This window comes from Tamandua tetradactyla, chromosome 20 (genome assembly GCF_023851605.1).
Source record: "Tamandua tetradactyla isolate mTamTet1 chromosome 20, mTamTet1.pri, whole genome shotgun sequence".
Taxonomy (NCBI): domain Eukaryota; kingdom Metazoa; phylum Chordata; class Mammalia; order Pilosa; family Myrmecophagidae; genus Tamandua; species Tamandua tetradactyla.
This window is the reverse complement of record NC_135346.1, coordinates 20723608-20746640: the sequence shown is the minus strand read 5'-3', so window position 1 is coordinate 20746640 and position 23033 is coordinate 20723608. Positions and strand designations below refer to the sequence as shown.

The following is a 23033-nucleotide window of genomic DNA, read 5'->3' as shown; positions in this document are numbered from 1 at the left end:
CAGCGTACCCCATCCTGGAACGGCTGGCTGGGTGAGAGAAGCAGCTCGGGTGAGATCGCCGAGGCGCGCGGGCCTTACCCGGCGGGGTGGCAAGCGGCCGGAGTTACTCCCTTCCCCCTTCCCAGGCCGGCTGGGAGAATTGGAGAGGTGGTCCCCTGAAACCAAGGCGACTGGCGCCCACACCACGCGCAGCCCCCGGACCAACTGAGAGAATTGGATCGGAAACCCCCAGGCCGCGGAGAACGGTGACCCCGTGACTCCCGGGGAACGTGCACTCTCTCAGGCGGGCCGCTGCCGCTGGCGCCCTCCCGCCACGCTTGTTGCCCAGGGCCGACTAGGAAATTCGGACGGGCTCTTTCCCTGGCTGCAGCGACCAGCAACCCTCCCTGCGTTCGGACCCTGGGCCGGCTCAAGCCGCTTTGGCTAGCGAACCCCCAGGACGGCGAGAGTTTTCCAAAGTTTAAGGTCCCACAGCACCTTTTACTGGTCGGAACCGCAGACAAACGTGTGCCACGAGCGCCACCTACTGGGCAGGATAAGAAAAACAGAACCCAGAGATTTCACAGAAAAATATTGCAACCTTGCTGGGTCCAACACCAAGAGAAATCTGAATAAATGCCCAGACGCCAGCAGCAGAAGATAACTGTCCATGCTCAAAAGATTGAGAATATGGCTCAGTCAAAGGAACAAACCAATAGCTCAAATGAGACACAAGAGCTGAGACAACTAATGCTGAATATACGAACAGAAATGGAAAACCTCTTCAAAAATGAAATCGATAAATTGAGGGAGGACATGAAGAGGACATGGGCTGAACATAAAGAAGAAATAGAAAAACTGAAAAAACAAATCGCAGAACTTATGGAAGTGAAGGATAAAGTAGCAAACATAGAAAAAATAATGGATAGCTACAATGATAGATTTAAAGAGACAGAAGATAGAATTAGTGATTTGGAGGATGGAACATCTGAATTCCAAAAAGAAACAGAAACTATAGGGAAAAGAATGGAAAAATTTGAACAGGGTATCAGGGAACTCAAGGACAATATGAACCGCACAAATATACGTGTTGTGGGTGTCCCAGAAGGAGAAGAGAAGGGAAAAGGAGGAGAAAAACTAATGGAAGAAATTATCACTGAAAATTTCCCAACTCTTATGAAAGACCTAAAATTACAGATCCAAGAAGTGCAGTGCACCCCAAAGAGATTAGACCCAAATAGGCATTCTCCAAGACACTTACTAGTTAGAATGTCAGAGGTCAAAGAGAAAGAGAAGATCTTGAAAGCAGCAAGAGAAAAACAATCCATTACATACAAGGGAAACCCAATAAGACTTTGTGTAGATTTCTCAGCAGAAACCATGGAAGCTAGAAGACAGTGGGATGATATATTTAAAATACTAAAAGAGAAAAACTGCCAACCAAGACTCCTATATCCAGCAAAATTATCCTTCAAAAATGAGGGAGAAATTAAAACATTCTCAGACAAAAAGTCACTGAAAGAATTTGTGACCAAGAGACCAGCTCTGCAAGAAATACTAAAGGGAGCACTAGAGTCAGATACAAAAAGACAGAAGAGAGAGATATGGAAAAGAGTGTAGAAAGAAGGAAACTCAGATATGATATATATAATACAAAAGGCAAAATGTTAGAGGAAAATATTATCCAAACAGTAATAACACTAAATGTCAATGGACTGAATTCCCCAATCAAAAGACATAGATTGGCAGAATGGATTAAAAAACAGGATCCTTCTATATGCTGTCTACAGGAAACACATCTTAGACCCAAAGATAAACATAGGTTGAAAGTGAAAGGTTGGGAAAAGATATTTCATGCAAATAACAACCAGAAAAGAGCAGGAGTGGCTATACTAATATCCAACAAATTAGACTTCAAATGTAAAACAGTTAAAAGAGACAAAGAAGGACACTATATACTAATAAAAGGAACAATTAAACAAGAAGACATAACAATCATAAATATTTACGCACCGAATCAGAATGCCCCAAAATACGTGAGGAATATACTGCAAACACTGAAAAGGGAAATAGACACATATACCATAATAGTTGGAGACTTCAACTCACCACTCTCATCAAGGGACAGAACATCTAGACAGAGGATCAACAAAGAAATAGAGAATCTGAATATTACTATAAATGAACTAGACTTAATAGACATTTATAGGACATTACATCCCACAACAGCAGGATACACCTTTTTCTCAAGTGCTCATGGATCATTCTCAAAGATAGACCATATGCTGGGTCACAAAGCAAGTCTTAACAAATTTAAAAAGATTGAAATCTTACACAACACTTTCTCGGATCATAAAGGAATGAAGTTGGAAATCAATAATAGGCAGAGTGCCAGAAAATTCACAAATACGTGGAGGCTCAACAACACACTCCTAAACAACGACTGGGTCAAAGAAGAAATTGCAAGAGAAATTAGCAAATACCTCGAGGCGAATGAAAATGAAAACACGACATATCAAAACTTATGGGATGCAGCAAAGGCAGTGCTAAGAGGGAAATTTATTGCTCTAAATGCCTATATCAGAAAAGAAGAAAAGGCAAAAATTCAGGAATTAACTATCCATTTGGAAGAACTGGAGAAAGAACAGCAAGCTAACCCCAAAGCAAGCAAAAGGAAAGAAATAACAAAGATTAGAGCACAGATAAATGAAATTGAAAACATGAAAACAATAGAGAAAATCAATAAGGCCAGAAGTTGGTTCTATGAGAAAATCAATAAGATTGATGGGCCCTTAGCAAGATTGACAAAAAGAAGAAGAGAGAGGATGCAAATAAATAAGATCAGAAATGGAAGAGGAGACATAACTACTGACCTCACAGAAATAAAGGAGGTAATAACAGGATACTATGAACAACTTTACGCTAATAAATACAACAATTTAGAGGAAATGGACGGGTTCCTGGAAAGACATGAACAACCAACTTTGACTCAAGAAGACATAGATGACCTCAACAAACCAATCACAAGTAAAGAAATTGAATTAGTCATTCAAAAGCTTCCTAAAAAGAAAAGTCCAGGACCAGATGGCTTCACATGTGAATTCTACCAAACGTTCCAGAAAGAATTAGTACCAATTCTCTTCAAACTCTTCAAAAAAATCGAAGTGGAGGGAAAACTACCTAATTCATTCTATGAAGCCAACATCACCCTCATACCAAAACCAGGCAAAGATATTACAAAAAAAGAAAACTACAGACCAATCTCTCTAATGAATACAGATGCAAAAATCCTCAATAAAATTCTAGCAAATCGTATCCAACAACACATTAAAAGAATTATACATCATGACCAAGTAGGATTCATCCCAGGTATGCAAGGATGGTTCAACATAAGAAAATCAATTAATGTAATACACCATATCAACAAATCAAAGCAGAAAAATCACATGATCATCTCAATTGATGCAGAGAAGGCATTCGACAAGATTCAACATCCTTTCCTGTTGAAAACACTTCAAAAGATAGGAATACAAGGGAACTTCCTTAAAATGATAGAGGGAATATATGAAAAACCCACAGCTAATATCATCCTCAATGGGGAAAAATTGAAAACCTTCCCCCTAAGATCAGGAACAAGACAAGGATGTCCACTATCACCACTATTATTCAACATTGTGTTGGAGGTTCTAGCCAGAGCAATTAGACAAGAAAAAGAAATACAAGGCATCAAAATTGGAAAGGAAGAAGTAAAACTATCACTGTTTGCAGACGATATGATACTATACGTCAAAAACCCGGAAAAATCCACAACAAAACTACTAGAGCTAATAAATGAGTACAGCAAAGTAGCAGGTTACAAGATCAACATTCAAAAATCTGTAGCATTTCTATACACTAGTAATGAACAAGCTGAGGGGGAAATCAAGAAACGAATCCCATTTACAATTGCAACTAAAAGAATAAAATACCTAGGAATAAATTTAACTAAAGAGACAAAAAACCTATATAAAGAAAACTACAAAAAACTGCTAAAAGAAATCACAGAAGACCTAAATAGATGGAAGGGCATACCGTGTTCATGGATTGGAAGACTAAATATAGTTAAGATGTCAATCCTACCTAAATTGATTTACAGATTCAATGCAATACCAATCAAAATCCCAACAACTTATTTTTCAGAAATAGAAAAACCAATAAGCAAATTTATCTGGAAGGGCAGGGTGCCCCGAATTGCTAAAAACATCTTGAGGAAAAAAAACGAAGCTGGAGGTCTCGCGCTGCCTGACTTTAAGGCATATTATGAAGCCACAGTGGTCAAAACAGCATGGTATTGGCATAAAGATAGATATATCGACCAATGGAATCGAATAGAGTGCTCGGATATAGACCCTCTCATCTATGGACATTTGATCTTTGATAAGGCAGTCAAGCCAACTCACCTGGGACAGAGCAGTCTCTTCAATAAATGGGGCCTAGAGAACTGGATATCCATATGCAAAAGAATGAAAGAAGACCCATCTCTCACACCCTATACAAAAGTTAACTCAAAATGGATCAAAGATCTAAACATTAGGTCTAAGACCATAAAACAGTTAGAGGAAAATGTTGGGAGATATCTTATGGATCTTACAACTGGAGGCGGTTTTATGGACCTTAAACCTAAAGCAAGAGCACTGAAGAAGGAAATAAATAAATGGGAACTCCTCAAAATTAAACACTTTTGTGCATCAAAGAACTTTATCAAGAAAGTAGAAAGACAGCCTTCACAATGGGAGACAATATTTGGAAATGATATATCAGATAAAGGTCTAGTATCCAGAATTTATAAAGAGATTGTTCATCTCAACAACAAAAAGACAGCCAACCCAATTACAAAATGGGAAAAAGACTTGAACAGACACCTCTCAGAAGAGGAAATACGGATGGCCAAGAGGCACATGAAGAGATGCTCAATGTCCCTGGCCATTAGAGAAATGCAAATCAAAACCACAATGGGATATCATCTCACACCCACCAGAATGGCCATTATCAACAAAACAGAAAATGACAAGTGCTGGAGAGGATGCGGAGAAAGAGGCACACTTATCCACTGTTGGTGGGAATGTCAAAGGGTGCAACCACTGTGGAAGGCAGTTTGGCGGTTCCTCAAAAAGCTGAATATAGAATTGCCATACGACCCAGCAATACCATTGCTAGGTATCTACTCAAAGGACTTAAGGGCAAAGACACAAACGGACATTTGCACACCAATGTTTATAGCAGCATTATTTACAATTGCAAAGAGATGGAAACAGCCAAAATCTCCATCAACAGAAGAGTGGCTAAACAAACTGTGGTATATACATACGATGGAATATTATGCAGCTTTAAGACAAGATAAACTTATGAACCATGTAATAACATGGATGGACCTAGAGAATATTATGCTGAGTGAATCCAGCCAAAAACTAAAGGACAAATACTGTATGGTCCCACTGATGTGAACGGACATTCGAGAATAAACTTGAAATATGTCATTGGTAACAGAGTTCAGCAGGAGTTAGAAACAGGGTAAGACAATGGGTAATTGAAGCTGAAGGGATACAGACTGTGCAACAGGGCTAGATACAAAAACTCAAAAATGGACAGCACAATAATACCTAATTGTAAAGTAATCAGGTTAAAACACTGAATGAAGCTGCATCTGAGCTATAGGTTTTTGTTTTGTTTTGTTTTGTTTTGTTTTGATTTTACTATTATTACTTTTATTTTTTTCTCTATATTAACATTCTATATCCTTTTCGGTTATGTTGCTAGTTCTTCTAAACCAATGCAAATGTACTAAGAAATGATGATCATGCATCTATGTGATGATGTTAAGAATTAATGATTGCATGTGTAGAATGGTATGATCTCTAAATGTTGGGTTAATTTCTTTTTTTCCGTTAATTAAAAAAAAAAAAAGAGAAGGGATAATTGGAGATGAAGGGATACAGACTGTACAACGGGACTGGATATAAAAACTCAGAAATGGACAGCACAATACTACCCAATTGTAATGCAATTATGTTAAAACACTGAATGAAGCTGCATGTGAGGTATAGGTTTTTTGTTTTTGTTTTTTTTGTTTTTTTTTCTTTCTATTATTGTTTTAATTCTTATTCTGTTGTCTTTTTATTTCTTTTTCTAAATCGATGCAAATGTACTAAGAAATGATGAACATTTAACTATGTGATGTTATTAAGAATTACTGATTGTACATGTAGATTGGAATGATTTCTAATTGTTTTGTTAATTCTTTTTTTAATTAATAAAAAAAAAAAGAATAATAGCAAGAAAAATAACAAGCAGGAAAAATCAGAAACAGGAAAGAGCAGAAACAGACCTGTACAGTCTTCAGATATTATAATTGCCATACACAGAATTTATAGAACCTGGTTTTCTGATATATGCAACAACATGAATGAACTGAAGATATCACATTTGAGTGAAATAAACCAGACACAGGAGAGATACTGCATGGCTCACTGATATGAAATAATTAGAATAAGCAAACTCATTGAATCAGAATCTAGAATATAGGTTACCATAGGACAGGGTAAGGATAGGGAATGAGAGTTTAAGCTTAAATTGTACAGAGTTTCTATTAAGTTGATCATAATGTTTTGGTAATGAATAGTGGTGATGGTAGAAAACCATTGTGAATATTATTAACAGCACTAAATTATATATGTGAAAGTGGTTAAAAGGGGGAAATTTTAGGTTGAATATATGTTGCTGGAAAAAACATTTTTAAGAGAATTTAGGGCTATAAAATCCAAACAGCAAATCCCATTATAAATGAGGGGCTATAGTTAAAAGTACAATTACAGAAATATTCTTTCATGATTTATAAAATTCCTATCATAGTAATGCTAATTTTAAAAAAGGTGGTATACGGGAATTCTATTTTATGCATGATTTTTCTGTAAACCTACAAGTTGTCTAATAAAAAAATGGCCAAAGGACTGAATAGACATTTCTCAAAAAAAAAGATATACAAATGACCACAAACCACACGAAAAGATGCCTATCATTAGTCATCAGGGAAATGCAAACCAAAACCACAATGAGAAATAAAGTATTTGCAAGGTCCCCTTGGGGCACTGGGGAGAAAGGAGGGAGTGTTTAACTTCCCAATTTGGAGATTTTCTGATATTCTAGAGAGCAGTGGAGACAATCAAGTCAACAGGCCAAGCCCTCGATCTTGGGGTTCACCCCTGTGGGATTTATTCCTGCAAAGAATAGGCTAGGTCTACTTAAAATTGGACCTAAGTGTCACCCCCAGAGACCCTCTTTTGTTGCTTAGATATGGCCTCTCTCCAAGCTGACACAGCAGGTGAGCTCACTGTCCTCCCTCCCCCCATATGGGACATGACTCCCAGGGGTGTAAATCTCCCTGGCAATGTGGGGCAGAAATCCTGGGATGAGCTGGGACCCAGCATCAAGGGATGGAGAGAGCCTTCTTGACCAAAAGACGGAAGAGAAAAATAAGACAAAATAAAGCTTCAGCGTTTAGAAATCTAAATGTTGTGTAGGCTAGTTGAATCTCAATGACCGACATAAATAGCTACCAAGAATGTCTTTAGGTAAATTTCAGACAGAGTGGAGAGGTTATCCTGGAGGTTATTCTTATATATTATATAAATATCCCTTTTTAGTTTATGGTGTACTGAAGTGGCTAGAGGGAAGTACCTGAAACTTTGAGCTGTGTTTCAGTAACCTTGATTGTTGAAGATGATTGTATAACGATATGGCTTTTATAATGTGACTGTGTGATTGTGAAAACCTTGTGTCTGATGCTCCTTCTAGCTAGGTTATGGACAGATAAATAAAAAATATGGATGGAGAATGAACAAATAATAGAGGGGACAAAGGTTAAAATAAATTGGATAGATGGAAATACTAGTGGTCAATGAGAGGGAGGGGTAAGGGGTATGGTATGTGTGAGTTTTTTCTCTTTTCTTTTTATTTCTTTTTCTGGAGTGATGCAAATGTTCTGAAAAATAATCATGATGATAGATGCACAACTATGGAATGTTTGTATGTCAAGATTTACCAATAAAAATATTTTTTAAAAAACATACAATGAGATACCCCTTCACACAAAGTAGGATGGCTTTTATTTTTAAAATGGAAAATTAAGTGTTGGCCAGGATACAGGGAAATTGGAACACTTGTATATAGTTGATGTGAATATAAACTGGTGCAGCCACTGTGGAAAAGTTTGGCAATTCTTCAGAAAGTTAAGTATAGAACTATGATAGATGCAGCTTTCTCATTTCCAGATATATACTCAAAAGAATTTAAAATGCAGGCTCAAACAGCTATTTGTACACCAGTGTTCATATCAATATTATTTACAATAGCCAAAAGGTGGAAGCAACTCAAGTGTCCATCAACAGATGGATATATCAAAAATGTAGCATATATATACAATGACCATAAAAAAGGAATAAAATTCTGAGACATGCTACAACATGGATGAACCCTGAAGGCATCATGTTGAGTGATATAAGCCAGACACAAAAGGACAAGCAAATATTCTATTATTCCACTTATATGAACTATCTAGAATCGGCAAATTCAAAGAGCCAAAAATATTACAGGTCACGAGAGGCTGGGGGGTGGTAATGAGGAGTTATTAGTTAATGAGTATAATTTAGGTCTGAAGTGATGGAAGTAGTGGATGACAGTAATGTCAGCACAACATTGTGACTGTAATTAATACCACTGAATTGTACACTTGAAAATGGTTAACATGGGAAATTTTGAGTTATGTATGTTACCACAATAAAATCATTTTTAAAAATCTACAACCAACAATATTCTTAATAGTGAGAAACTAATGCTTTCCCCTTAGATACAGAACAACACAAGGATGTCCCCTCTTACCACACCTATAACACCTACTCAATAGCCATACTGGAAGTCCTACCAAATGCAATAAAACAAGAAAAGGAAATAAAAAAGGTATGCAATTTGGGAAGGAAGAAATAAAACTCTCTTTGTTCACAAATTACATGATTGTTAATATAGGATATTCCAAATAACTGACAAAAAAACAAACCTGCAACTAATAATTGTAGTAAGGCTGCAGAATACAAGGTTAACAGACAAAAGTTCATTGCTTTCTATTATACCAGTAATGAACAGTTGGAACTTGATATTTTAAAACGCAACACTATTTACATTAACATTTAAAAAGTAAATATTTAGGTATAAATCTAACAAAATATATACAAAATCTATATGATAAAAACTATAAAACACTCATGAAAGAAATCAAAGATGATGTAAATTCATATTCATGGATAGGAAGATTCAATATTATTAAGATGTCAGTTCTTCCCAACTTGATGTATAAATATAGTTCAATCCTAGTCAAAGTCCCAGGAAGTTATTTTAGGGTATTGACAAATTCATTTTATGGTTTATATGGAAGGCAAAAGACCCAGAATAACCAATACAATGCAAAAGAAGAACAAAGTAAGAGGATCACCCAAATTCAAGACTTACTGTGGAGCTATAGATCAGTGGAAAAGTATAAGGAGCCCAAATATAGATGCATATAAATATAGTCAACTAATCTTTGGCGAGGAAGTAAAGGTAATTCAAAGAGAAAGAAAAGTCTTTTCAACAAATGGTGCTGGAAAAACTAGACAGCCACATGCAAAAAAAAAAAAAAAAAAAAGGTCCAGACACACACCTTACTCCATTATTATTTTAAATAGTATACAGAGTATATTATAAATCTCATTTTATATATAAACTGGATTTGGTAAATCCAAAACCAGCAGATCTGGCTACAGAGCTCATGCTATAGAAGAGAAGCCAAGATGGCACAGAAAAGACTAGAGAGCAACAGGAATCTAGCATTGGTGGGAGACAGATAAAATCCCCCAGAAAAAGAGTCCTTCTTGACTGGAGGAATATAACAATAGGTCTGAGACCTGGTGGATGAAAGGAATTGAAGAATCTAAAGGAAGAGATTGAAAGTAATTGAGACTAGAAATGGCTATTTAGGGAGATATCATTTCTGAAGGAAAGGAAGATGACTTGAAGGGTCGATATCCCTTGAGAGCTTGATATGACGAGAAAGTAGACAGTAAGCTGTGAAAATTAAGGTTCTCACAAAAATAAGAGACTCACAAAATCAGAAGATGCATCACCCTGTCCATCCAAAAAAAAAAAAGTGCCTTCCTTTTGGAAAACAAACAAAACCTTCTGTTCTGCCAACAGAAGAGGGCACTCTTGCACTAAAACATTTTAAGACATCCGAGGACTTCTGCCTCATTTGCAATTGCTGACACTAGAAAATAAGACATTAAAAAATGAACAGAAAATAGCAGGCACTATATGCAGAAAACAAAAAAATGAAACCCGTATGAAGAAAACGACAACATGCAGGCAGACCCCTGCGGGAGCGGGCGCCCGGGTGCGAATCAGCCGAGCCGGGCCGTGGCGGGCGAGGGGCCAGCCGGGACGGGGGCCCGAGACGAAGGAGCTGCCGGGTCCTTCTTCACAATGAGAGATTTGGGGTGCTTCTCCCTCTGTGTAGTTGGTAGTTTGGGGGGTGAAGAGATGGCTGCAATGTCAAAACCTTTCTCTGGGACCTTGGCAGGTCTTAACACCCTTGTTGGTAGGGAATCAAAGACAGCATTTGTACCATCTCAAAGCTAGATAGATGCTCAGACCCAGCAAAAGAGAGAGCGCGGCGGCGGGGGCCAAGAGCCCGTGTCTTGCCCAGCGGAGAGCCCAGAGCATAGAGCAGGAGGAGGAGAGTGAACCAGGTTTTGTTGGTAGAATTTTCCAGTACTGCACGTGGAATGGTGGCGTATTCTGCTTCAGTCTTCTCTTGTTTTATGAGTGTTTATTCCTGTGCTTCAGTCAGTCACAGCACAAAGTATCGGTGATCCATCACTACATGGAGATGTTTGGTCATAGCTGGAATTCTTCCTCACATCAATTTTCACTGTTCTTTGGGAGCATCCCTGTTTGTGCTCCACAAAGTTGTTGATGCCATTTGGTTTCAGGATATAGCTGATCTGGCATTTGAGGTATCAGGGAGGAGGCCTCATCCATTCCTAGTGTCAGCAGAATAATTGCTGACATGCTCCTCAACCTTTTGCTGCAGGCTCTTTTCCTCATCCAGGGGATGTTTGTGAATCTCTTCCCCATCCATCTCATTGGCCAGCTTGTTAGTCTCTTGCATATGTCCTTCTCTACTGTCTTTACTGCTTCGAATATTGCTGATTCAGTAAAGGAATTGAAATGCACCAGTGGTTGTCAAATATAGAAAGGAAATGGCCTTATTACTCTGGATTTGGTTTGCCCCTGGCCTTTATCGCAGCAATGCAGTAGCTGCCTCGTCTCTATCTTCTTTCCTTTATTCAGTATCAGTGCCAATGAAGAAAAGACCCCTAGTGAAGCATATCTTTTCCAATTGTGCCTCTTCTTGGTTGTCTTCTTAAGTAACAGGCTCTTCCACAAGATGGTCTCATTGCAGTCTGTCCTGAGTAGCTCAGCCTCTACAGAGAAGTTCTCCTCACCAATCCATCGCCTGCAATTGAAGGCTGCTGCATGCAGGCCACTGAATCTCCTGCCATCCAAGTGGGGTGCATGGGATTAGAAGGAGGCTGTGGCAAATCGCTTTGCCCTGTTCACTTCCCCTACCCAGGGGGAGGTCAAGTCCCATTCTGCCAAGGGCTCTCTGCAAATCCTTTTCTGAGGAATTGGAATTTTTGTCTCTGGTGCACATAAGGCAGACTCTCCTGACACCAGTATGTGATTTTTTTTTTTTTTTTTAGTAGGTGGATTTTTAAAATCACAATGAGTCACAGGTTTTTCTGCAGATATTTTTCTAGGGTTTGCCAGCCCCTGTATCTGGACTGATTTGAATGCTTTGTTTTACTCCCTGTGCCTTTAACCCTCCTACCTCCCCTTCCTACCCTCCACCACCCCTGGATGAATGGATTTTGTACATCTAGCTATTGTAATTTGTGGATTTGTTATTTTTGTTTTGTTTTTTCTGTGATACACATACATTGGTAAAGGAATTGTTCCTGGTCACTCCCTTTATAGCCATGACTGTCTTGTATCCTGTAACTCAGGTTAGGTATTGGTCTGTTGTTCCAATGCAAAAAAAAAGCCTAAAAACATGGGACAGAGGACCTCCAGCCAGATGATTCTGAGGAATGATTTTTTTCCTTCCCTTTGAAGGTTTTTTTGCACTGGTACATTTAAAGTTCTCTGAGTATAGGGAGGTACTAATTCTGGACAAGTGTCACTGCAATAACAGAATGGTCAGAAAACCTAAACTTTTAAACTCTGAGAGGTCTGAAATGTACTGTTGGCCCACTGCCACTTGTCTAGTATTTCAAAGGAATATTGAAGGCTGCAAATAGGAACTGACGGGGTCAACTTACTAAACACATTAAATCTGTGATATTTGACTTCTTCCTGTTATTTTAAGAGACTAAATGTGGGGGATAGGGTGGGCAGGGTGTCAAAATGATTGTAAAATTTTAAAATATCACAAACAAAAGCTGGTTCCCTCCCCCCAAAAAAACATGAAACAGAGGAAAACTAAAACACAACACGTCAACCAGAATTAAATAACCTCATTTAATTTGGTGATTTGAAAAACCAAAAGTCATTTGGTGATATGAAAAAACACTCGAATCAGAAAAATAACTCAGAACAGAAATGGGCAAAACACAAAAAGATATGAGATGAGAGTTGACGAAAATCAGGGAAAAAAATGAAAAAGTAAATCATCTCAGACTAAATTACAAGATGTCCAAGGGGAAAGAGATTGTACTTAAAATACAACAAATAGCATTGAGGGAACCAATGGAAATACCCGTGAAAGTAAATATAAAATCAAGAAATCAGTAAAAAAAAATCAGAGAAAGTGATAGATATAGAAATGAGACAAAGAAAATCCAACATATATTGCAGTGCAGTGTCTGAAGAAGAAAAACAACGGAACAGAAGTAATATAGAAAACTATAACACAAGAAAACTTTCTGGAAATAAGAGACTTGAGTTTGCATATTGAAAGTGCTATGAACCTAGGAAAATTGATATGGAATAATCAGTTCTGAGTGATATCTTAGAAAATCTATTCAATTTGAAAGAAAAAAATCCTCTGGGCCTCATGCCAAAAGACTAAATGATTTATGCAGAAAAAGAAAAACAGGTTGATATCAGGGTTCACAAAAACAATACACAAAGAAAAGCAAAAATGAAATATTTTCAAGAAACTCAAAGAAATGAAATAGTTTATATCCAACCAAGCTGTCCTTCTAGTAGAAAGGCTAGAGAAAACCAGTTTTAAATATGTAAGAACTCAGAAAATACTCTACTCACAAACTCCTTATTAGAGAATAAGTCACATTCAGTCAAGAACTGGGAAATCAGAAACTACTATGATAGTGAACATTAAAAATATTAAATTGTAGATATATAACTAAAACAAAGGTGGTGACAAGAGTGGAAGAACAGTTATGTGTGGTGATTTGAAGCTATGTACTTCAGAAAAGCATGTTCTTAAACTTAATCCATTTCTGTGGTTGTGAACCCATTGTAAATAGGACCTTCTGATGAGATGGCTTCAATCAAAGTGTGGCCCAACTCTATCAAGATGGGTTTTTAAATACTATTATTGGAGTCTTTTACAAACAGGACGAAATTTAGACAGGTAGAAAGAAAACCACTGGAAACAAGAAGCTAAAAGTCCGTAGCAGAATTCTCACCTGTCCTGCCGGAGACCCGGGTTCGACTCCTGGAGTTTGCCCATGCCAATAAAAAAAGGTTTTAAAAGAAAAAAAAAAAAAAGTCAAGGGAAAGGGAAGTGAAGGGGGAGGCCAGGAGAACCATGTGCATTGTAACAGAGGAGCCAAGGACAAGGATCACCTGTGGCCAGCTCCAAAGTGCCAGTCTTCAGGAAGAAAGCTTTGCATTCATGATGCTTTGATCTGGACTTCTCTTTGCCTCAAAACTGTGAGCTAATAAATTCCCATTGTTTAAACCAACGCATTACATGATATTTGCTTTAACAAGAGAAAACTCTAAAACGGTATGCAAATTGTTTTCTAAAAATGTCTGAAAAATGGAAGGAGAGGCAAGGAAAAGTAGAATAAATAATTGCTCTGTAAGTAATGAGGGAGTTTAAAGGTACAGCTCTCAAAACAAATAATAGAGCCCAAGCAAGGAGAAATAATCTAAGGACATTAAAAATACATATGTACAAAGGTAACAAATTGGAAAATTCAAACATTACTAAACACCAAAAATAATTCAAAAGTAAACGTTTTTGTCTGTTTATATCATGTTCTTACTTTCTATTACCATAAACTTCTCCAGGTTTTCTGACTAATTCCTGCCCCATTCCAATGACCAGTCATTTCTTCCAGGAGCCTTGGTTCCTTTTTCCATGAGGGAGCTAAACTTTTGCAGGAAGCCGGCGACAGCAAAAGGGCTAGATAGCGCCCGCGGGTCTCGAACCATCTTCGGAAAGATGGCTGAAAGCCTTGAAACATGTCGAAGGAACCGCTGAGCTAGGGCCAGCCCCGAGCAGCTGTTTCTTTATAACTCCTTGACTGGTCAAATACGCATGTCATACGTCACCACGCCATGAGGGTGGGGCTAGCCCAGCCGAGAGCGCCCCAGGATGGTTCAGCTTCTGAAAACCATCCAGGTAACCCCCACCTTCAGACATTTAAGTGAACGCCGATCTGGGAATACACACCGATGAGTAAGAAGACCCTCCCCTATTTCCTGGTGAGCTCTTTCGCTACTGCATACAGGCTCATTCTCTTCTCCCAAGCAGCTGTCACCTGGTTCACCACAAGTTTCCGGACTCCGGGTCCAGCGTCTGCGCTCCCCAAACATCTCTGACCAAATTAGCCTTCACAGCTAGTGCCTTAGTCAGCAGTGAAATTCTATAAGCTGCAAATATTTTTGTGTTTCAGGTCTTATCTTGGAGCTTCCCGGCTAAGCCAGATAAACCTCAGAGCCCCTTTCAGATGTTATATAGTTTTATTACTTCCTGTAACTATTTTTTTAATTATTTTCATTTTAAATATCATATGAAGACCTATTTCTTTTATGTATACTATAAACAGCGAATTTTCTCTAATTTCCCACTTTTCTCCGGTTAATCACTGTTAACTGTGTCTATCCTTCCAGTTCATTTCCTCTTTATCCGTATTTAACAGTACACACAATAGCTTTGGGCTTTTTAATTTTGGGCTCGTATAGGATCAGTTTATTGAGTATTGTTTTGTCATATGTTTTGGCGATCTTTCCTCTCGATACAAATAATTTAACCTATATATATTTTAATGGCCAGTTATCTGCAAGTATAAGTGTATCAGTTTTATTTTGTTTAGTTATACACAAAGCTGCCATAAACATCCTTGTACATATCCACATATATTTTTAGGCAGATGCTTGATTAGAATTGCTGCAATTTAAGCTTTTGGAGAAGGTTATGGGAGATGCAACAGGTCCTGAGGGTGCCTAAAGCCACAGGATCATCTGAAGTCATATGGATCATCTTTTGCTCCATGAACACTTTCAATGGCAATTTCGGAAGAATGTAAACCTCATAAGGCCTAGGACCTTAATGCCTTGCCCCAGAAGGTTCTACAAGGACCTCCTAGAACATGGTCACCCAGGTACTCATTAATTGTAGCTGAATAAGTGAAGACACATGGGCTAGGGCACAGGCATAGTCCAAAACCAGAATGCAAAATTTTCAGATTTTAGAAAGACCAAAAACAGCAAAGAAATTTCTCTTCCAGCAATTTCTCTTTCAGAGTTCTCTGGGATGGCTCAGGCCTTGTGAATTCTCATCCCATCTCCCTTCTCCCCTTTTCCAAGCTACTACCTTGAGCCCCTCCAAACACCCATGACCCAGACAGATTCAAACCACTTGCCCATCCCAAGAGATAAGAGAACCTGGAATTAAGAATTGCTTTTAAGTAGAGATGACCAGAAGTAAAGATTCACTGTATCAAAACGGGAGAGAGAAAAACAAAATTTGAACCTAGGTTGAATTAGGTGATTCCCTAGAAAGTAAGTACTAAACTACAGGGGCACTCACCTCACTGAAACCTTCTCCAGGCTGCTTGGAAAGTCACACAATGACTCAGTCAACTAGGGTGGAGTGTACATAATCCTGCCAAAACAAGTACCTACTAACCTGCCCCCAGTTAGTTCACGAATACTGAATATGAAACTTTGAGCCAGGCCTCAAACTGATAGGTAGTGTTCCCATTGCCAAGACTGAAAATCAGAAATTAGGCAAAAGATGCATCTGACACTAAAGAGTTTCATCCATAAATCCAAAGGGAAGTGAGGATGCTTGGGGGAACCTACCAGTAGTTCAGATGATACAGAAAGTGTGTGATGAGATGAGGCATAAAAATAAACAGGCCCTATGGTGACAGCCTTGTTAACCCAAATAGATCCTTCTCTTCATGGTGCAGAATTCCTCTGCTTGATGTTTTTATTACTGGTCTTTTTTTTTTTAACTACTGCCTCCCCTAGGCCTAGCACAGTACCCGACTAGGGGATATATTTGTTTGAACAAACCAGTCTGTACCATCTAATTCTCTAGGAGGCAGCTTCTCAGTGGTTCTCCACAGGAGGTGGGAGGGGACTTTTGCTTGCCATCCCCTGCCTGACCAGGGAACATAGACTTCTCTGTTTGTCATAGTTTGGAGGGAAAGAGTTGCTACTAGCATCTAGTGGGTAGAGTGCAGAATGTTGCTATAATACCCTAAAATGCACAGGGCAGCCCCCCAACAACAAAAATTATCTGGACCAGAATGTCAGTAATGCCAAGATTGAGTAACCTTGTGCCTAGCCCAGTTTCAGATAGTAATGAAAATTATCTGATCAAAAAAACAGATCAAAGGAGGTTGAAATTATAGGAAAAGTTTTGTTCAGATTCCTCTAAGTGCCATAAGGATCTCACATCAAAGGAAAATACACCTGATGCAGAAGGAACCTAAGCCTAACAACAAAACAAAACAAAAAAAGTGACAAGGGTCATATGAAGGAAGAATTAAGAATAAGCTTTATATGGAAATCCTCAGTATGGGAAAGAAAGACAAATAAAAACATAGAAGAATATGGAATGTTCCCACCAAATGTGAAACAGGCCCAGTCAATGCCATTTATTATAAATGTTGAACAGCCTCTGGGACCCAAGAGATCCCAAAGAGAGGCTATTTTTTTTTTCTTTTTCTTTTTTTGCAAACAGGTTCTTCTAAGAGGCTGTTCACAAGGAAGACAAAAACAGAGAAATCCTCAATAAAATGAAACAAACAGCATAAGCTTTAACAGTCTCCATATGAAGAACAAAGGTTAAAAAACTCACCAGACACAAACCACACCAAACACTCATCCCATTTAATTTCCTGTTACATGCTCTGAGGAGGCTGAGAACATCAGGCCCAAGGGCAGCAATGATCTGGGGTTCTAGCTCAGGCCCCCTCTATGTGAGATTCATGCACACGTATCCACACACACCACTGACCCAGGCAGAAATACACATGCATGCACAGGTGGCTACAGATCCAGAGGGCAGGATGGGGGTGGTAGGGGCTGGCCGAGGATATGCCATCAACTGGAAATTGGGGACCCAGAGAACTCTTCTGCTGCAGGCTCACCAAAAGTCAAAATTAAAACAACACAGGATAAACAGAGGATGCTTAGACAAGGGATCGGATAGATGATGGGGGAAAGATGCAGAGGGTGTTTTGGGAAAGCCTCAGAAGGGGAAGTTTTTCTTTATTGGGAACTCAGATGGGCAGAGGTCCTGTGACTCCAGCTGAAAAGAATGTGCAGCATTACCTGCATCCTGTGCCCTCTCCCAAGGTAGAGGGAAATCACAAACACCCACCCTCTAGCCTTCCCACTGCCACTCTTAAGGACTTTCCCAAGTGCCCAAAAAGAAATGACCCCCCACACACAAAGTTAGGCCCAGCAAAGAGGCAAGCATAGAAAGCCTCAGTAACTCTTCTTGGTAGAACCAAAGCCAGAGAAGCCCATCACAGCTGCCATTTCATCATCCTCCTCAAATGTCAAGTCCTCCTCAGCCCTCCTTTTCTTCTCCTTCTGTTTCTCTTTCTTGTAGGCTTTGGCCTTTTCCTCCTAGGAGACAAAACCACTGAGAATCAGTTCAGATTCCTGAGCCAAACAGTTATCTGAGACAGGTGAGCTACAAGAGTCTATCTTTAGGAGAAAGTAGATAAAGACAAGTAAAATTTCAAGAGCAGAGGAAAAGCCACTGTAATAATTATAAGGGAGAAAAAGGAAGTTTTAGCCTCTGGAGAATCACTCCTCAACTCTATACCAGAGTCCATCTCTGGTTCTTAACAGAGTTATAAGAGCAAAACCACATCATAGCAACTAATATTCTGCGGCATGTAGTACATGCCAGGAACTGTTCTAAGTGCTTTATATATATATTATACTAAGATCTCTAATATGGGGAAACTGAGCCACAGAGAAGTTAACTAACTTGCCCAAGATGCACAGCCAGTAAATGGAGGAAATGGGATTCTGACCTAGTCAGCCTGGCTCCAGGGCCTCTCAGAAAGTAGTTAAATTCAGTTAATCCCACCTACAGTTAAAAAAAAAAAAAAAAAGTACAGCCAAAGGATCTAGAAGAAAAGGGTAGTTTTTGAGCCAGTTCCTTCAGATCATGAGAGTCCCAAACAAGGGTAATAAATGTTTCCCCAATATACAGACATTCAGGAAACACAACTATCCTCTGGGGTAGAACTGTGATGAAAATGAAAGCCTCCCCACAACTCATAACAAAATTTCAGGCTGGGGAATGGGGAGAGGGGAGCCTTACCTCTTCTCTGAGTTCCTTCATCCTTTCCTCAAAATCATAATCCTTCTGCTTCTCTTCCATCTTCTTTTTGTTGACTTCAAAGCGTTTCTTCACCTGATCCAGGGTTGAACGTTCCACACGCATAGACATACCCAAGTTTCGCTGATCTGGGTGAGGTCAACATTAAAGAAAGTCATTACAAAGTCCTCAACCTCTCAAAAATATTTTTCTTACTTTTTAAAAACATCTTCTCATAAAACACACAACAAGAAGAAATATGGCTGAAAGAAACTCTCATGGCCTCACTGTTCCCAGATATGGCAGGCCCAGATAACAAGATGCAAGTGCCTTTCAACTGTCCTTACTGGGCAGCATAGATGGGCACCAATAAGGGCATCAGGATGTAGGTGTAGGAAAAGAACATGGTTTGGGGGCCTTGTTGGGGGCCTACAAAAGTATTTCATCTCATCCTCCCAGAAATATTTGATAATGAAGAAGAGAAAAGGATGGCTTGTGCTTTAGCAAGTAGAGAGTTTCCCAGGCATAAAAAAAGGGCCCAATAAAACCAACCCGTACTCCCTCCGAAATCTAATCCCAGCCCTAGCCATCAACTACCTCCAAGCCTTACGTTTCTTTCCATTAATATGATCCAGGAAGTTGATGGAGTCCTTCACCACACAATCACAGACATTACAGTAATATCTAGCAAACAGGAAGAAAAAGCACTTGGGTCAAATCTGGTTATAAGAATCGTATGGTTTTCAACCAAGAAACTCATATTTTTAGATACAATATTCCCAATCATTTCAGAAGAAGGCATTTTTCATTTCCATAAAGCCTTAGCACTAGGAAGAGTATGGTAGCCAACCCCTAAGATGACCCCCACAACAAGCCCCACCTCCTGGTATTTATATGCTTGCCTAGTCTCCTCCTACACTGTACCAGCACTGATCTGCATGAAAAAAAGAATATGGCAAAAGTAACAGTGTATCATACCTAAGGGTAGGTTATGAAACACTGGTTTCTGTCTTAGTTTGCCTGTCTATCCACCTTTCCCTCCCAGATCACTTGCTCTAAGGAAGCCAGTTGTCTTGTTGTGGGCAGTCCTAAGCAGAGGCCCATGGGGCAAAGAACTGAGGCCTCTGTTCAACAGCCATATGAGAGCTAAGAAGCAGATTCTCCAGCACTACTCAAGCCTCAGATGACTAGAGCCCTCGCCAACACCTTGAATGCAATTTTGTAAGAGACCCTGAGCCAGAAGAAGCTAGGACAAAACCACTCTCAGATTCCTTTTGCTACCAAAATTGTGAGCTATTTGTGATTTTTAACTACTAAGTTTTGGGGCAATTTGTTACATAGCAATAGATAACTAATAAAGAGAGCAATAACAACAGCAAGTTTACTAAGCAGCTCAGAGAGCTGTCATTCATTGCCATCTGTGTTTTCCTCCTGCTAGAAAACCTAACAAACTGCATAGAGCAGCAGTGGTGGGCAAAGGGGTGAAAAGCTCTTGTGGGGCCCTTCTTCTAAAGGTTACAGTCTTGGTCTGCAAGGCAATCCAGAACAACTACAGCCTTTACAGCCTGTCTGAAATCTCAAACCCCTTTCTTCAGCACCAACAGCACCTAGGCTCCGTTCTAGTTCTACCTAATTTTTCCCTAGAAAAATTTTTTCAGTAGTCCTTTCCTTCATCTTTATCTCTGGCAGGAGAATAAATAATCCCCTTTAAAGTATTAAGGAATTACAGTGCTAATATGCAAAAATCTGTGGAGTGATCCCTCCTGGAAACACTATTATGCTAACTTGAATTGAGACTTTGGGGAACTAAAAGAAAAGCAAATAGAAGACCAAAATTACAGATACTATTGTTATACTCAGCACTTCCTAAAACCAACATAGACTATTTGTTAGTCTCACTCTTGGTGGCAGAGAAAGATGAAAAGCCACTCACCCTCCCATCTCAGATTGCGGGGTGGTCTTGGTAATGACAATTGTCTTCCCAAGCTTGGATTCCAGATCCACCTTGTAGTCCCTGTGCCGCAGAAGCTCCCGCTTGACTGGCTGCACTGGTTTTCCTGAAACATAATGGGAAAAGGAGTCCCCTCAGTATTACAGTTCCTCCATCAGAAAGGGAAAAAAATACATGAGATGCAAAATTCAGAGTCCATTCTCATGTATGTTTGTTTTTTGATTCCTGAAGCAAGGGACACAAAGGTCACTTGAAGCAGAAGCTAGGGAGACTCTAAACACAGGAATAAATGAAAAGCAATCCCCAATTCTCTATAGCTTTTCTCTACTTTAAAGCTAGCAAGTTTAAAAGCAATTTTTTTTTCCTATCCATTGATTAGCTGAATTGAGGGGATGAGCTCTGAATTTGTACATGAAGCAACGTTTTAAGAAAAAAAAGCAAAGACACACAGTAATATTGTCGGGCAGATACTCTATGTGTAGCACAGAAAGGAACCTTCTGAGAGGTGGGTCAAATTTAATAAAGAGGGAAGGAATTAACAATTTGGAGGCATCTGCTACGTACCAAGTACTGCTACACAACTTAATATAAAAAACAAAAGGATTAGGGTGTGCAAAGTGGTGTGGAAGAAAGGTGGAAGAAGGACATACAAGTTTGAAAACAGATGAAAAAAGTAAGACATTTCTTTCCATAAAGTGGGATTCTCTAGGAGAGGAACAGTAACTCCTTGAGGTTGTACAAGGTACAGAGAAAAAGCACTAACCACTAGCTGAAACTATCACACGGTTCCCTGATGAGTACTGCTTTTCTCAGATCATATGGGGGGGGTCTTGATTGGGCCAGGAATGTTCTCCTTCCCCTGAAGTAATCTCAAAGGAAAGACGGGGTAGACACCAGTAATGCACGGCAGCAAAACGCAAATACTCCACTCCACTTCTCTATCACTATTAAGAATTCCAATTTCTTCTCTGTACATCAGGGAAGCACTGAATGAATCAAGCAACGGGAGGGCAGGAGTGGTGAAAAGAACTTCAAAACCACCTCGGTCCACCTCCTCGCACACGAAGAAACCGAGGACCACAAAAGGTTACTCGAAGTGCAGGGCAGCGTATGCTCTGCAAAAGATTACACAGTGTAGGGCAGCGTATTTCAACTCCCCACCGGAATCCCTCTAATTATTTATCCTTAGCCCTTGACAGAGCAGGCACCTACCATCCTTCTTTTCTCTCTCTTCCGTGAGCCTCTTCTCTGCGAGCTTCTCGTATTCATCTTTGTCCCACTTTCGGCGAAAGTCCAAGTTTTTTGTCTGTAAGGGGAGAAAAGCACTTACAGTCCGTCGCTAACCATGCCCGGACCCCTAGAGAAAATGAGGGAATCGCGTCCTAGGCGCCAAGACGTTCCCAGGACCCTCCAATACCGAAAGCCTCTCTGAATCCCATCAAGAGGCTGGGATGGTCCCAGGACCCTGAACCCAGAGACCTCCGCGATTCCACCGACCCTGTGCCCAGGTCTTACGGGGAGTTCTCGCACCCGGATCCTGAGGTTGCAAGAAGGTATCTGGCAGCCAGTCCCGTGCAGGAGTCTACCTCTATTCCGCTATGAGAAGTAGCCCCCAACCCCCCCATAATCCTTCTCATACAACACCTACCCCGCTGCCCGACGCCATCTTCGCCGCGAAGTGAACGGGAAGCCGGAAAATGCCGTAAAAAGCGTCCCTGAACCGTAAAGCGAGATGACCCTCCAATAAGCTTAGAGAATCCTGTTCTAAACGAACTAAGGACGGGGAGGGCTTCTAAACAGGGTAGTTGGCTCCGCCTTTGCTTCAAGAGGATAGCGCAAGCGCAAGTGGAATGTGAAGTAACACGGAAGTAAGGGCGCTTTCTAACCTGTTTGATCCCTTGCTTTAAAAACAAGGATTGATGGGCTGATAGATTTAGTTTACCTCGTCTGCTTCACAAGTGAGGAAACTTAGGTTCGGAAACAGTGCCCTCTGACCTACCCTAATCTACTTTGAGTGTATGGCCAAGAGTTTCTAAACCTTTAAGGCTGAAGCGCTGTTACAGGGGCTCTAGAAGCTCCATTCACTGCATGCACTAGGGATATAATTCTAAGCTACACTGAAGCGTTTGCAAGAGCTGTAGCCTTTTCAACACACATGCATGGAAAATGCTTTTTGGCACTTTGGCCCTTTTCCTGAAGCAATGCTAT

General features: G+C 39.8%; 1 protein-coding gene and 1 pseudogene across 1 annotated transcript; one reads left to right on the top strand and one right to left on the bottom strand.

The window, feature by feature from the left end:
- Positions 1–10684: 10684 nt before the first annotated feature.
- LOC143664283 (etoposide-induced protein 2.4 homolog pseudogene) lies at positions 10685–11471 on the top strand (annotated as a pseudogene).
- A 3004-nt stretch (positions 11472–14475) lies between these two features.
- ZMAT2 (zinc finger matrin-type 2) lies at positions 14476–22599 on the bottom strand. The gene is made up of 6 exons (XM_077137212.1): positions 22474–22599; positions 22038–22131; positions 20808–20931; positions 19485–19558; positions 18878–19023; positions 14476–18168 (listed from the first exon to the last, which is right to left on the bottom strand). The coding sequence occupies exons 1-6, from the start codon at positions 22489–22491 to the stop codon at positions 18025–18027; spliced, it is 600 nt and encodes a 199-aa protein (XP_076993327.1). The 5' UTR covers positions 22492–22599; the 3' UTR covers positions 14476–18024.
- Between the last annotated feature and the right edge of the window lie 434 nt (positions 22600–23033).